General features: G+C 37.1%; 1 protein-coding gene and 1 pseudogene across 3 annotated transcripts; both read left to right on the top strand.

The window, feature by feature from the left end:
• The first annotated feature begins 380 nt into the window (after nt 1-380).
• Nucleotides 381-9,695, top strand: LOC111202000 (annotated as a pseudogene).
• On the top strand, nt 6,024-15,085 carry LOC106382270 (receptor-like protein 53). 3 transcript variants are annotated; one of them, XM_048744705.1, is made up of 3 exons: nt 6,024-6,217; nt 11,284-14,632; nt 14,708-15,085. In XM_048744705.1, exons 1-2 carry the CDS (start codon nt 6,132-6,134, stop codon nt 13,877-13,879), a joined length of 2,682 nt encoding a protein of 893 aa, XP_048600662.1. In that variant the 5' UTR covers nt 6,024-6,131; the 3' UTR covers nt 13,880-14,632; nt 14,708-15,085. The 3 variants fall into 3 exon arrangements, with proteins under 3 accessions (XP_048600662.1, XP_048600663.1, XP_013677724.1); XM_048744706.1 differs by lacking the exon at nt 6,024-6,217 and adding an exon at nt 8,834-9,055; XM_013822270.3 differs by lacking the exon at nt 6,024-6,217 and having other exon boundaries at nt 9,943-14,632.
• Nucleotides 15,086-15,667: the final 582 nt, after the last annotated feature.

The following is a 15,667-nucleotide window of genomic DNA, read 5'->3' as shown; positions in this document are numbered from 1 at the left end:
CAACTTAAGATAGTGGTGGGGGATGTCCATACTTCAACGGCTTTGCCTTCTCTTAACAATGAGTTGTTGGTTAAGGAACCGGAGTTTATCATTGAGAGGAAAATGGTTAAAAGGCAGAACAAACCTGCAACAATGGATTTGGTGAAATGGAAGAATAGACCTGCAGAGGATTCAACGTGGGAGCTTTTGTATGATCTGGAGAAGCGCTTTCCTGATACAAACCTTGTGGACAAGGTTGTCTAAACAGGGAGGATTTGATACAGATATTCAAGTGGTGCGGGACACGTCATCAGCCACGTCAGAAGAGAGAGAGGACGCAAGAAGAAGTTTGTTACGATTTCAATTAAAAAGAGAGGGACGCTTTCATTTTCATTCATTGGAGTAGTATGAACATTTTCTTTTCTTTTCTTTTCTACTTTCCTGGGAAATCCAGTGATTGAGTCGCTAGTCTGACTAGTTGCTTAACATTGTATTTCTTGAATCGGTGTTTCCTGAACATTGGATTCTTCTTTCCTATTCATAAATACAAATACAAATTATTCTATCACAACCACTGCTCGTTGCTCTACCAGAGTATAGCTTCTCCACAAATCTAATCCTACAACTTCTTCCCTGTACAACAACAACACAATTCAACTCAATTGAGTAGATGCTCAAAGATATGGTTCCAAATCAACAATCTGAAGCCTCAGAAGCTTAAAGATTCAATCTTTACAAGCACATAAAAATGAAGCTTCAAAATCGTTCTCGCCAGCTCTCTACACGACGATCCTTCACACGGATATTGGCTAAATCTCCTAAATGACTTTAAAAGCTTTAGAACAAGCAAAAGTCACAAAAGTCTAGTTGGCTAAATATTGGCTCTTTTTGATTACTTCCGTTGTACAAATCTCATTTTTTTGTTCTCAGTATTTCGTTATTTCACGAGCTACTTAAGTACTAACTTCACATTCGATTGAGTTTGTTCTCAGAATATTTTTTGGATATGGGACGGTTCTATATAGTTTATGGCTGTGAGGGTTGGCGTGGGGATTGTATTTGCCGAAGTTCAAAAGACTTCCCACTCCTTTTAGTTCCCGTCTTTACTTTTCGACTCAAGACTGGCTTACGTTTTCTTCTTGTAAAGAAGGTTCTCTCAGACTTTTCTCTTGGTCTTCTCAAAAGCAAGTACACGAGCTGACCTACACGGTAAACTGGTAGTCTGATAGACCCGTATCAATCAATGAGGAGGCAACTCTGCTTTCTGCATTCAAGCATACTATTAAATATGCCATGAGAAATATCCACACATGAACTTAATATCGATTAGGAAAATTGTATCGCAAATGTAAACCTAAGTAAATAAGTCTTTAGTAAGTACTTGTTGGTTGGTTTGAAATTTGTTTGAAACTTCTCGTAATTAATGCAAGGGACCGACCAATCTGTGTGGAAATAGATTAGTGAACACAAAAAATTGAAGTTCATGTGTATGCTGAGCGTTTGGCTGAGGAAGGTAAAGCTACCTGCAATGAGATGCTTTCCACTAAGGAGTCTGCTCTGATGTATGCTGAGCGTTTGGCAGAGCTTGCTCCCGGATGGGTATATGAGACTGCACAACCTCCTAATTTTCATACAGCTCAGAATAAGTATTACTTCTTTTGTCTGTTTGATTATTATAAGAAATTGCCATTTCTTTGTTGTTATTTTCCTTGATGCGTTTTACCTTCAGATGGTGGTCACTTGTTGAGAAGTCATGGGGAATAGTCCAAACATATCCACAAATCTTGCCTTTTTACTCGGATTTCAATCAGGTAATCTGAGATTGATCTAGTCTTTCTTCCTATCAGTTATCTGATGCTCCATGGTACAACATATCTTGCCAAAGTCTCCAGGTTCAACCATCTTATAGTCATTCATTGTACATATAATATTATCTTCTCATCTGATTGTTGTGTTATTCACGTCAGCCACTCCTAGAGTTCAAGGAAGACAACACTGATATCATTCAGGTCACTGTTGAGTGAGTTCTGGCCCTGAAACTAAAAACTGTTTTTGACTTTTTGTTGATTTAGATACATTTATTTGCAAACGTGTATAACGGTAAGCACATGAATTTGTTTAGTGCTAGAGAAGCATCTTATAACGGAGGAGGAAACATCGAATTTAAAGGAAGACTCGAAGGAGATGTGTATTTCACAGCAAGGCTTTTTAAACCCCTTCTTCACCTTTCTTCTTCCCCCATCACAGTCTCCTACTCTGTAAGTCTTTGCTTTTAGATACATCACATTATGAGATCTTCTTGTTTCTCTTACTAATGAATAATTTTGGAGTTGGTGCAGGTGAAATCAGATGAAACTTCTAAACTTGGACTCCTGCTTCGTTTCTCATCCCCATCACACGAAACTAAATCAATACTTGTGGCCCCACAAGAACCAATCCCCATATTAGTAGATCACATGTTCTTGAAGTGCCTCGTCACATCAGAGCAGACTGTATCCGAGTGGACGGTACACGAGACAAGCCTTGTCATGGATGGACACACACTGATTGAAATCTTTGCCTTTTGCTACGGACCATAGAACTCGACAAAGACATCAGAGTACGTTGCATTGCTCGGTCACATCTCAATCAAAGATCATGTTCAGCTCCTCCAGCAAAACTTCGTTTCCTTACCTCCACCGTCATCATGGGTCATCGAGGCTCATAACATACAGCTTGTACCGTGTAATTCCGGTTCTAAGATCCTCAGGGTTAAGCTAGAATGGAGACAGAAACAGCGTGAAGACTCTGTTCTCCCAGTGTACAATGTGTATGCAGAGAGTGTGAAGTCAACTGATGTACTAAGATCGAGGAAGGTTTTGGAGAAACCAAGAAGCGAGAGAGTGTTCCTCGGAATCTCTCACGTACCAGCCTACTACGTTTCGGAACTGGTGCTAGATTCGGACGTGAAAGGAGTCAGCTTCGTGGTTCAATCCTGTGGTGAAGATGGTTCATGGATGAAGGTAGATGATTCCCCTAACCTTCTTGTGGACTTGGAAGGTCTCTCGTAGGTTGCTTGAAACTATGTATGAAACGATTAATAATGTATATTACAAAAATACATTAATATAGAAAGTGGGGAAAAACATAATAAAAAAATCTGAACTAGTCTTACCAACTAGTCTCCTCCATATGTGAACTAGTCTCTTTTCTGTATATTTTATCGAATGAAAGTGGGATAATTATCACCAAACTTGTTATTATGGACTGAGAAAGAAAAAATGCGGAAACTGATTGGGTCATCAACATTTATTTTCGGGCAATTCTCTCAGATAACTATTTTTAAGTTTTTATCATAAAAATAGCCCTCAAAAAATAAAATGACAAAAAAAAATTTATTTTGAATTTTTTACATTTATTTTTTATCCTTTTTAAACTTGAAATCTTATCCCAAAATCTCACATTTTAGCTCTAAACCCTAAGTCTAGATTAATTAACTTTAGGGATATAAATACATATTTAACTTTTAATAAAATCTCTTTCGATCATTTTCCATCTTGATAACTATTTTTATGAATTAAAAAGGCTATTCGATAGAATTTCGCTTCATATATTGAAGAAGAAAGAAAAATCGACCGAGTAAAATCGGGGAAAATGCATATTTCAACCTGAACATTACTCATTGTGTTTATTCTTACCTGAACTTTGTAAAAGTGCGTATTTCATACCGAACTACATAAAAGCTCAAAAATACTACATGAATTTTAAACGTTATGCCTTTTTCTTTGCGAAGTTTACAGTAGTGCATATATCATACTGAACTAAACAAAAATTCAAAAATACTACATGTACTCTTAAAATCGTGCTATACTGACCATCAAAGGTGTTATTCAACAATTAATTTATCAAACGACGTTGTTTTTAATAAATTCTGTAAATTTTTAATTTAACAATACTATATTTTTAAACACCTTAAAAATATTACATAAACTCTCAAAATCGTGTTTACATATTAATTTTTAATTTTACAAAATTTAACCAAAATGACGTCATTTTGATAAATTAACGGATGACTAACATCTTTGATTGTCAATCTATATATAAACACGATTTTGAAAGTTTATGTAGTATTTTCAAATTTTAAATTTTACAGAATTTATCAAAAACAAAATCTTTTGCCTCTGATCTAAAGGCAAACCAACACAAAATTCTAAAATTTTACAATATAGTTCAATTTTTAGTAATACTATAAAGTAAATATTTAAATTAATAATAATTGGTCTAAATTTATAAAATATTTTTAAAGTTAAATTAAAACATAAATGATTATACATTTTTTTATAAAACTGGAACAATAAAACTTTGATAATATTTATTTGATTAAAATAAAACTTAAATATCAGTTACTGTTTAAAAATTTATACAATAAATTTACATTGGTCTAGTAATTAATCTGATTTTACTTGTCCACCAGTATGAGAATTTGAACCTTCCAAAAATTAATTTTTAATTTTACAGAATATATTCAAAATGACGTCATTTAATAAATTAACGGATGACTAATATTTTTGACGTCAATATATATAAACACGATTTTGTGAGTTTATACAGTATTTAAATTTTACATTTTACATAATTTATCAAAAACGACGTCGTTTGATAGATTAATGGTTGAATAACACCTTTGACGATTAATATATATATATTAGCACAATTTTGAGAATTTATGTAGTGTTTTTGAATTTTTTGTTTAGTTCAGTATGAAATATGCACTACTATAAATTTCAGAAAGGAAAAAGTACAACACTTAAAGTTTATATAGTATTTTAAAGTTTTATGTAATTCGGTATGGAATACCACCACTTCAAAGTTCGGGAGAAAATAAGCACGACGGGTAAAGTTCAGGTTGAAATAAACATTTTTCCCAATGATTCAGTCACATTCACAATTAATTTTACAAAAAAATTCCAAAATGACGTCATTTTGATAAATTAATGGATGACTAACAACTTTGATTGTCAATATATATATAAGCACGATTTTAAGAGTTCATGTAGTATTTTTGAATTTTTTTGTTAGTTCAATATGAAAGATGCACTACTTTAAAGTTCGTGAAGAAAAATACACAACACTTAAAGTTCATGTAGTATTTTTTGAATTTTTATGTAGTTCGGTATGAAATAGACATTATTACAAAGTTCAGGTAGGAATAAGTACGATGGTTAAAATTCACGTTGAAATATGCACTTTTCCCGAGTAGACGATCTCCCCTGAGGAATATTATTAGTTGAAGAATGTACTCGCTATGATATGGGGCCATATGGCTCGATAGTGATTACATTCATGACGAAAAATTAATTCTTCTGTCATGAAGAATGTTCTCGTCCAGCTAGCTTGATATTTTTGCTCATTTTGATTGATTCTTAGTGAAGAGTTGATCCTTTTGTCATGTTTGCATATATTTCTCATTTTCGAAGTCATGAGGAATAAACCAAAAATAAAAATAAGACCACTGGCCGTTGATTTTTCTTGTAAAGGTTGATGTTTGTTTTCTTCTTATTAGTATAAGAGATTCATTCTTATTTTGAAATTCTATCAAAATTAAACTAGTGTAGCAGTTAAATTAGTTTTTTTTTTCTTAAAGCTAGGAATGTCATAATGTCATAAAATCTTGACTTTTTTAAATTATAAGTAAAAAAGATAAAACATTCATTTACTATCAAATCGAAAGACTATAATATATGCAATGCATGGGTCTTAGTATATGCAATATGCATGGGTCTCGTAAACATTAGTTTGAATCCAAATATAAACCTAAGCAAAATAAGACTTCATAATTAACGTCTTCTTTGGTGTAGACAATTTTTTTTTTTTGAAAATTCATGTAATTAGTGTAGGGGACCAATATGTGTGGAAATTTGACTATCCGACACAAAGACTTTGCTTTCGACGTGATGAATATTGGATTTATCTCTGTGGATATTTTCTGTGTGGAATAAAAACGAAGTCTATTATTGCGCTATAAAGAGATGGGCATGGAAGCATGTTACTCATCACCAATTTCCCTTTTCATTTCAAAGTTAAATAAGCTTAAAGAAGAATGAAAGGCTTTTGGAACATAACGAGTACCTTTTCTCTTACTCTTTCTATACTTTTCCTATTCGGCTACAGTTATGAGGACGTGTCTGCGGTTCCCACTAGGCACTTGTGTCGTCCGGAACAAAGGGATGCACTTCTCCAATTCAAGAACGAGTTTGAGGTTCTAAACTTTTCCTTAACTTACTATTATTGTATGTATAAAGGTATTAAACCTCATGGGAAAACAGAGTCATGGATGAATAACAGCGACTGCTGTAATTGGGAGGGTATAACGTGCAACCCCAATTCCGGTGAAGTGATTGGGATAGACCTTAGTTGCAGCTACCTACGTGGCAGGTTTCATTCTAGTAGCAGTCTTCAAAACCTTCATTCTCTAACCACTCTAGTCCTTTCAAATAATGAATTTAGTGGTCCAATCATGTCTTTAATTGGAAACCTTTCTCATCTCACCTCTGTGGACCTTTCGCGAAATGGTTTCAGCGAGTTCATTCCTTCTTCGATAGTAGATATTTATTATCTCAACTTTCTCGATCTTTCATCTAATCGTTTTTCTGGTCAGATTCCATCTTCTATTGGAAATCTTTCTCATCTCACCTATCTCGATCTTTCATATAATAGTTTTCCTGGTCAGATTCCATCTTGGATTGGAAATCTTTCTCATCTCACCAATCTTGACCTTCGTTCTAATCAGATTTTGGGTCAGATTCCAACTTGGATTGGAAATCTTTCTCATCTCACCAATCTTGACCTTCGTTCGAATCAGATTTCGGGTCGGATTCCATCTTCGATTGGAAATCTTTATAACCTCGCTTATCTTGACCTTTTTGGGAATGATATTGTTGGAGAAATCCCATCTTCTTTTGGCAATCTAAACCAGCTGACCACCTTAGATGCTAGTCTCAATAGGCTCAATGGAAGCCTTCCCATTGCACTACTGAATTTGACAAAGTTGTCATATTTAGGACTCTATTACAATCAGTTCACAGGCACAATTCCTCATAACATCACTTCACTATCCAAATGATTCAGTCACATTCACAATTAATTTTACAAAAAAATTCCAAAATGAAGTCATTTTGATAAATTAACAGATGACTAACAACTTTGATTGTCAATATATATAAGCACGATTTTGAGAGTTCATGTAGTATTTTTGAATTTTTGTTTAGTTCAATATGAAATATGCACTACTGTAAAGTTCGTGAAGGAAACACAACGCTTAAAGTTCATGTAGTATTTTTTGAATTTTTATGTAGTTCGGTATGAAATATGCATTATTACAAAGTTCAGGTAGGAATAAGTATGATGGTTAAAATTCACGTTGAAATAGGCACTTTTCCCGAGTAGACAATCTCGCCCTGAGGAATATTATTAGACCAACCGCAACGGAGGCACGTTGGGAGTCCTTAGCCGCTAAACCGATGTATTATGCAATTTTATAATAATATTTAGGTTAAGATAACCAAGGATGAGTCCGTAGATAAGGAGTCGAAGGACTTGATCCTTGTGCACGTGGCGGAGGGTGATAGGGCTGGGTCGCATATGTGTTTTGTTTTGAAAAAAAAAAATCATTCAACCGAAGCCGAGGAAAAAAAAAACAAAGCTCTCGACGAAAAGGCGATATCGTTGTGGTTCCTCAATCGTGTTCTTCCACGAAGATCCAAGGTAAATCGTTGTCTTCTGTGGTCGATTTAATGATTAAACTAGGTTTTATGATGTTATCGTCTCAATTTAGGGTTCGTTTTCCGTTTCAATCGATTTGGGGATACTTTCGATTTAGGGTTTCAAAATTTTTTTGGGTTTTCAATTGATTTCCGATTCTTTTGGCTTCAACTTATTCAAAACGTTCTCGGTTTCAATCTAAGGGATCTTCGTATTTGTTCTTAAACATGTTTCGATTTCGGTTTCGAAATACCAATTTGTTTTCAATCGATTTGAACGTCTATTTGTTTTCTTATTACGGTTTATATGTGTTTGGTTTTTAGTTTGCGTATCTGTATGGTTTGGTTATTCTTATCTTGTTGTCTGTTAAACTCGAAAACTCAATCTTGGATGCCCTCTGTAGTGTTGCCTATCTTGTTTTATTAGTTCTCGTTCTCGTTATTCTGTTCTGTTGCTCTGTAGTCTTATTGCTCTTTAATAATCCTTCTTCTTTGCTTATAAATTATCTATTTTTTTCAGGTCAACCAACCATGGGACAAGACTATAGCTACAGCCAGCCTTCTTCATCTTCGGAGTTTGACATGACCTCCCTACTCTTAGCAGAAGCTGAAGCCTACGCGGATGAAGCTGAGAGTAGCTACACAATTGAAGAGCCGGTTCAGTACCCACTGCAACCTGAGGCAGATGAAGGCATCCCGACGACATGCTATTGTGGTGCTGAGCCAGTTGTTGAAACTTCGTACACTCCTAGAGATCCAGGCAGAAGGTACTTCTCGTGCGTCAACGTTGACGATGGAGACTGTCACATTTGGAAGTGGTGGGATGTGGCGATCATGGAGGAGATGCGTGACGTTCAGAGAAAAATCAGGCTTCTCAAGGATCAATTCTTTGAGACTGACCAGAAGGTGGCAAAGCTAGAGAAGACCGTTGGTTTGTTACGTAAGAAGAATTCAGGGGTTGCAAAGGGAGTTTGTCTACTGGTCATGGTAATAACGGTCATGATTTTGTGCTGGTAAGTTACTATCCTTAGTTTAGGTAATTTATTTGAATAAAAAATACTTGTAACTCTTTTCTGTTATGTGTTTTCAGGAAGAGCTTTGGAGGATTTAAGCCACAACGTCTCAACTCGAGATTGTCTTGCCAGGTACGATCTTGCTGCTGCTTAATAAAAACCAGGATTTGGTCGGGAGCATTGACTGTATGCATTGGGAGTGGAAAAATTGCCCAACCGCTTGGAAAGGACAGTACGCACGTGGATCATCAAAACCGACAATTGTCCTAGAGGCTGTAGCTTCGCAAGATTTTTGGATCTGGCACACCTTTTTTGGTCATCCAGGTACATTAAATGATATTAATGTCCTCGATCGGTCTCCTGTATTTGATGATATTTTAGAAGGTCGAGCTCCCAGGTTAAGGTATGTGGTCAACGGACACATGTATAAGTTGGCATACTACCTCACAGACTGTATATATCCCAAATGGTCAACATTTATCCAATCTATCACACTCCCTCAATCTCCGAAACAAGAGTTATTTGCTAAAGTGCAAGAAGCAGCCCGAAAAGATGTGGAGCGGGCTTTTAGAGTATTGCAAGCTTGATTTGTGATTGTGAAAAACCCGGTTCGTACATTGGACAAAGAAAAGATAAGGAAGATTATGAGAGCGTGTATCATACTACACAATATGATAGTTGAAAATGAACGAGATGGTTACAGCCGGTACGATGCAGAAGAATTTGAAGAAGGAGACGTCACCAGAAGTTCAGAGGTCGAAACCAAGAGGCCTACAAATATGAATAATTTGTTTCCCAATCGGAATGATCTTCGTGATAGGCATATGCATGAACGATTGAAGAATGATTTAATCAAAAATATTTAGAACAAATTTGGTGATGAAGATTAATAATTTGTGTATCTTTTCCTTTCATCATTGTATCTTTATTTTTAGTTATGCAATTAACAAAATTTCAATTTCAATTTAATTTTTTTTTTATTATTGCTAAGGACTTCATCTTCAGACACACCATTGGACGACCATTTTTGATTCCAATCCTTAACTATTCAAAAAAATATATATTAATAAAATAATGCTAAAGATCCATTGCTGGAGCACACCATTGCATATGCTCTTAGTTGAAGAATGTACTCGCTATGATATGGGGACATATGGCTCGATCGTGATTACATTCATGACGAAAAATTAATTCTTCTGTCATGAAGAATATTCTCGTCCAGCTAGCTTGATATTTTTGCTCATTTTTTTTTTTTGATAACTATGGTATCTGGGCAGCCACAGTCCCAACTATCCCCCGTAGGGGGTCCAGCGCTCCAGCGGAAGGGATGTTAAATCCGCTGTGGCCGGGGCTCGAAGTCGGGCACCTCAGCCGAGGTTCTTTTACCACCAGACCACGAGGCCCGGTTAAAAACTGTTGTGGGTAAACTTTTTATATTGACTGACCCCACCCCGAAAGGCCCCGCATCTAGGAAAACCCCTTAGGATTTTTTTGGAGAGGTTTCAGTACCACCCCGCCGACAGAGTGTCGAACCCGCGACCTCTGGCAGTCGTGTGTGAGAATCCCTTCAGTACTGCCGCTAGGCCACCTGAAGTATCTCAAAACTGTTGTGGGTAAACTTTTTATAGTGACTGACCCCACCCCGAAAGACCCCGCATCCAGGAAAACCCCTTAGAATTTTGTTGGAGAGGTTTCAGTACCACCCCGCCGACAGAGTGTCGAACCCGCGACCTCTGGCAGTCGTGTGTGAGAATCCCTTCAGTACTGCCGCTAGGCCACCTGAAGTATCTCCAAGTGATTGATTCTTAGTGAAGGGTTGATCCTTTTGTCATGTTTGCATATATTTCTCATTTTTGAAGTCATGAGGAATAAACCAAAAATAAAAATAAGACCGCTGGCCGTTGATTTTTCTTGGAAAGGTTGATGTTTGTTTTCTTCTTATTAGTATAAGAGATTCATTCTTATTTTGAAATTCTATCAAAATTAAACTAGTGTAGCAGTTAAATTAGTTTTTTTTTATTAAAGCTAGGAATGTCATATTGTCATAAAATCTTGACTTTTTTAAATTATAAGTAAAAAAGATAAAACATTCATTTACTATCAAATCGAAAGACTATAATATATGCAATGCATGGGTCTTAGTATATGCAATATGCATGGGTCTCGTAAACATTAGTTTGAATCCAAATATAAACCTAAGCAAATTAAGACTTCATAATTAACGTCTTCTTTGGTGTAGACAATTTTTTTTTTGAAAATTCATGTAATTAGTGTAGGGGACCAATATGTGTGGAAATTTGACTATCCGACACAAAGATTTTGCCTTCGACGTGATGAATATTGGATTTATCTCTGTGGATATTTTTTTGTGTGGAATAAAAACGAAGTCTATTATTGCGCTATAAAGAGATGGGCATGGAAGCATGTTACTCATCACCAATTTCCCTTTTCATTTCAAAGTTAAATAAGCTTAAAAGAAGAATGAAAGGCTTTTGGAACATAACGAGTACCTTTTCTCTTACTCTTTCTATACTTCTCTTACTCGGCTACAGTTATGAGGACGTGTCTGCGGTTCCAACTAGGCACTTGTGTCGTCCGGAACAAAGGGATGCACTTCTCCAATTCAAGACCGAGTTCGAGGTTCTAAACTCTTCCTTTTCTTCTTATAATTGTTATATCAATGATGATATACTAGTGTCTCATCGGAAGACGGACTCATGGGCGAATAACAGCGACTGCTGTAATTGGGAGGGTATCACGTGCGATGCCAAATCCGGTGAAGTGATCGAGCTAGACCTTAGTTGCAGCAACCTACGTGGCACGTTTCGTTCCAATAGCAGTCTGCAAAACCTTCATTCTCTAACCACCCTAAACCTTTCACTTAATGATTTTAGTGGTCAAATCATGTCTTCAATTGGAAACCTTTCTCATCTCACCTCTCTCGACCTTTCACTAAATGGTTTCAGCGAGTTCATTCCTTCTTCGATAGTAGATCTTTATTATCTCACCTCTATCGATCTTTCTCAAAATCGTTTTTCGGGTCAGATTCCATCTGCGATTGGAAATCTTTCTCATCTCACCAATCTTGAGCTTCGTTCGAATCAGATTTCGGGCAAGATTCCATCTTCTATTGGAAATCTTTATAACCTCGCTTATCTTCGCCTTTCTGGGAACAATATTGTTGGAGAAATCCCATCTTCTTTTGGCAATCTAAACAAGTTGACCAGCTTAGATGTTGCTGTAAATTGGCTCAATGGAAGCTTTCCCATTGCACTACTGAATTTGACAGAGTTGTCATCTTTGCTACTCTATTACAATCAGTTCACAGGAACAATTCCTCCTAACATCACTTCGCTATCCAAATTGACGACCTTTGATGCAAGAAACAACGCTTTCACTGGGACCCTGCCTTCTTCCCTCTTAACCCTTCCTTCTATGGATAGTGTTGATTTGTTTGATAACCAACTCAACGGTAATCTTGAACTTGGGAATATATCTTCACCATCTAAGCTACGAGAGTTAGACGTTGGCAGAAACAACTTGAGAGGGCCAATCCCGGCCACGATATCAAAATTTACAAACCTTGTCCGACTTGACCTTTCCCACTACAAGACACAAGGTCCGATTGATTTTAGTATCTTCTCGCATCTCAAGAGGCTGGAAGATCTTGACCTATCCTATTTGAACACGACCACTACCATTGACTTGAATGATATCTTGTCATATTTTAAGAGACTCAGTTGGTTGGTTCTCTCAGGCAACCATGTTTCAGCCACAAACAAGAGTCCAGTCTCAGATCCCCCTTTGCTGCATTATTTGGAATTGTCAGGCTGCGGTATCAACGAGTTTCCAGAGTTTGTAAGAAACCAAAATATGTCATTTATAGACATTTCCAACAATAAAATCAAAGGACAAGTGCCCGGCTGGTTGTGGACGAAGCTACCGAATCTGTCTTACCTGGATCTTTCCAACAACAATTTCACTGGCTTCGAAAAACCAACAACAGTTTTAGTTTCAGGGCTATATAGCATAACCGTGCTTGCCTCAGACAACAATTTCACGGGAAAGATTCCTTCTTTCATATGTGATTTGCGCTCTGTATACATTCTTGATTTATCAAACAACAACTTCAGTGGTTTAATCCCTCGTTGTCTGGGTAATCTCAAGCTTTCTCTTTTATACCTAAACCTTCGTCAGAATCGTCTTCATGGAGGTCTTCCGGAGAATATATTTGAAAGCTTAATAACGCTTGACGTCGGTCATAACCAACTGACTGGAAAGCTTCCAAGAACTTTGATTCATTCCCCTTATCTTGAAGTTCTGAACGTGGAAAGCAACTTTATCAATGATACGTTTCCGTTGTGGTTGAGTTCTCTACTACAACTAAAAATTCTTGTGTTACGCTCCAATGCTTTCCATGGACCGGTACATCAAACTTCGTTCCCTGAGTTGCAAATCATCGACATATCGCACAACCACTTCAATGGAGCTTTGCCATCAGACTACTTTGTGAAGTGGAGTGCTATGTCGTTACTTGGGACTGTTTCTTATGATCAGCGGGATGATATGTACATGGGATATTACTATTACCATGATTCAATGGTGTTGATGAATAAAGGTTTAGGGATGGAATATCAACGTATCCTAAAAACTTTGAGAGCACTCGACTTTTCAGGGAACAAATTTGAAGGAGAGATCCCAAGCTCCATCGGTCTATTGAAAGAGCTTCTTGTGCTCAGCTTGTCGAACAATGCTTTCACTGGCCACATCCCTTCATCTATGGGAGACCTGACAGCTCTTGAGTCATTGGACGTTTCCCAAAACCAGCTTTCAGGAGAAATTCCCCAAGAGCTAGGGAGCCTCTCATTCCTTTCATACATGAACTTCTCTCATAACAAGCTTACAGGTCTAGTACCAGGAGGCACTCAGTTTCTAAGGCTGAACTGCACTTCCTTTGACGGTAATCCGGGACTTTCTGGCCCTTCTCTTGAAGAAATTTGCAGAGATATTCACACGCCAACACCGCATGAAACGCCCCATTTAGAGGAAGAAGAAGAGGAAGAGGTGTTGAGTTGGATAGCAGCTGTCATAGGAGTCATACCTGGTTTTGCCTTTGGTTGGGTGATTGATCATATGATGAACAAGTAATATAGAATCAAGAGTAAATGCTCAAAGTTATGGTTCCAAATCAACAATCTGAAACCTCAGAAGCTAAAGTTTCAATCTATAAAAGCACATAAAAATGAAAACTTTACCATATATTCACAATCGCTTAGCAGAAACAGAGACCAAGAAAGTTTATATCTTTACCTGAAGCAGCAGCTCAACGTTTACCAAGCTTGGATCTTTCAAGCTCCATCTGCATATCCATCAGCATGTTCATCCGTTGCAACTCAAGCTCCTTCGCAGCTTCCATCCTCTGCTTCTCCAGCTCAACCATCATCCTCTGCTTCGACCCTCTCGTACACCTCCCCCAACTTCAAAATCGCCCTCGCCAGCTCCCTACACGACGACCCTTCCCCTCCACTCTGATCCACATCCTCCACTCTCCGATGCTTCCTCACCACAAACCCCCAATCAGAGGAAGAAGAAGAGGAAGAGGAAGAGGAGTTGTAATAGGAGTCATACCTGGTTTTGCCTTTGGTTGGGTGATTGGATACATATTTGTTCATGAATCCTTTTGTCCGAAACAAACGCGGACGCAGCAGTACAACAACTCATTAAAGAGTTAATATTCCAGAGTTTTAAATCAACTTGTTATTACCAAACATTGGAAGAAACAAACTTGTGCAAACTGGTACAACGCCTGCTCTCTAGTTGTGTTATTCTTCATATACAGCAAGCCAATACAGATTCGTTACACTAACTCTCTGACCATACAACCTCAAGAGCTGTAAACTGGTACGTAGTTAGGTTTTCATTAATCATTTCAACATTGTTGTCAAAGTTTGTAATGTTTTCGAGTCTTTGTGGCAGTGTCTACCGGTGAAATGTTTTTGAAGGGGAATTGTATCGAGAAGGCGAGGAAGATAAAAGGCTGACAAATATGGAAGACTGGGATTGGGAAAAGAGTTGACAGGGTTCTGTGAAGTTAAATGGAGTGAAGACTGGTGAGTCATTTAAGCTGGAACCCATCAAGGAAGAAGGGCTCTGCTCCAAAGTTTGAAATTCTTAAGTACTTTGCCTTCTATTATATCTACTCGCTATGTATTTTTTTTTTTGGCTGTAATGTATCGTGCAAGGCTTTAGAAGTTTGGGATGAACAAAGCAAAACAGTTACAACAATGTTGTTCATTAGAAGTTCATTGGGATTGTAAACAATTTGTTGACCTCATCAAAAGATTCTTAGGTCCACAGTTAGTTCAAAAACACCAATGAATACTAACTAACTTTTTACTCTGCCCCCTGAACGCTCATCTTCTCATAGTAGAGGGGCAAATTTGATTACATCATCCAGTGTATCAAACAACTTACCATCCAAATCCAAACCATTCTTTTGATTGCTTTCTTTATACGAATTTGTGCTTTAGCTCATGTTTTGTTCTTGGTTTTTCACTAAATTAGCAGCTTATATGTATTCTTCCTATAAAGAACGTTCTCTCGGACTTTCTCTCAAGCAAGTACACGAGCAGGTCTACACGTCTGTCAGTCTCAGTCTGCTTCGAAATCAATGAGGAGGGCAACTGGTGCATATAGTCTGCTTTCTTACTATTTAATATGACCAGAGAAATTTCCACGCATGAACTTAATATCGATTAGGAAAGTTGTTTTGCTTTCGCTGTAATGTATAGTGAATTTTTCTTTGTGTAATAAATATACAGTTAAATTAGCTTAAAGAAAAATGAGAGGCTTTTGGAACTTAACGTGTACCATTTCTCTTACTCTTTCTATACTTTTCTTTTTCTGCTACAATTATGAGGACGTGTCTGCGGATAC

Source organism: Brassica napus, chromosome C1, assembly GCF_020379485.1.
Source record: "Brassica napus cultivar Da-Ae chromosome C1, Da-Ae, whole genome shotgun sequence".
Lineage (NCBI taxonomy): Eukaryota > Viridiplantae > Streptophyta > Magnoliopsida > Brassicales > Brassicaceae > Brassica > Brassica napus.
Note: the sequence above shows the minus strand (reverse complement) of the source record. Positions and strands in the feature narration are given on the sequence as shown.

Excerpts from the sequence above, each read along its gene's own strand:
- LOC106382270 (XM_013822270.3), top strand. The coding sequence starts at position 11,141 with ATGGGCATGGAAGCATGTTACTCATCACCAATTTCCCTTTTCATTTCA.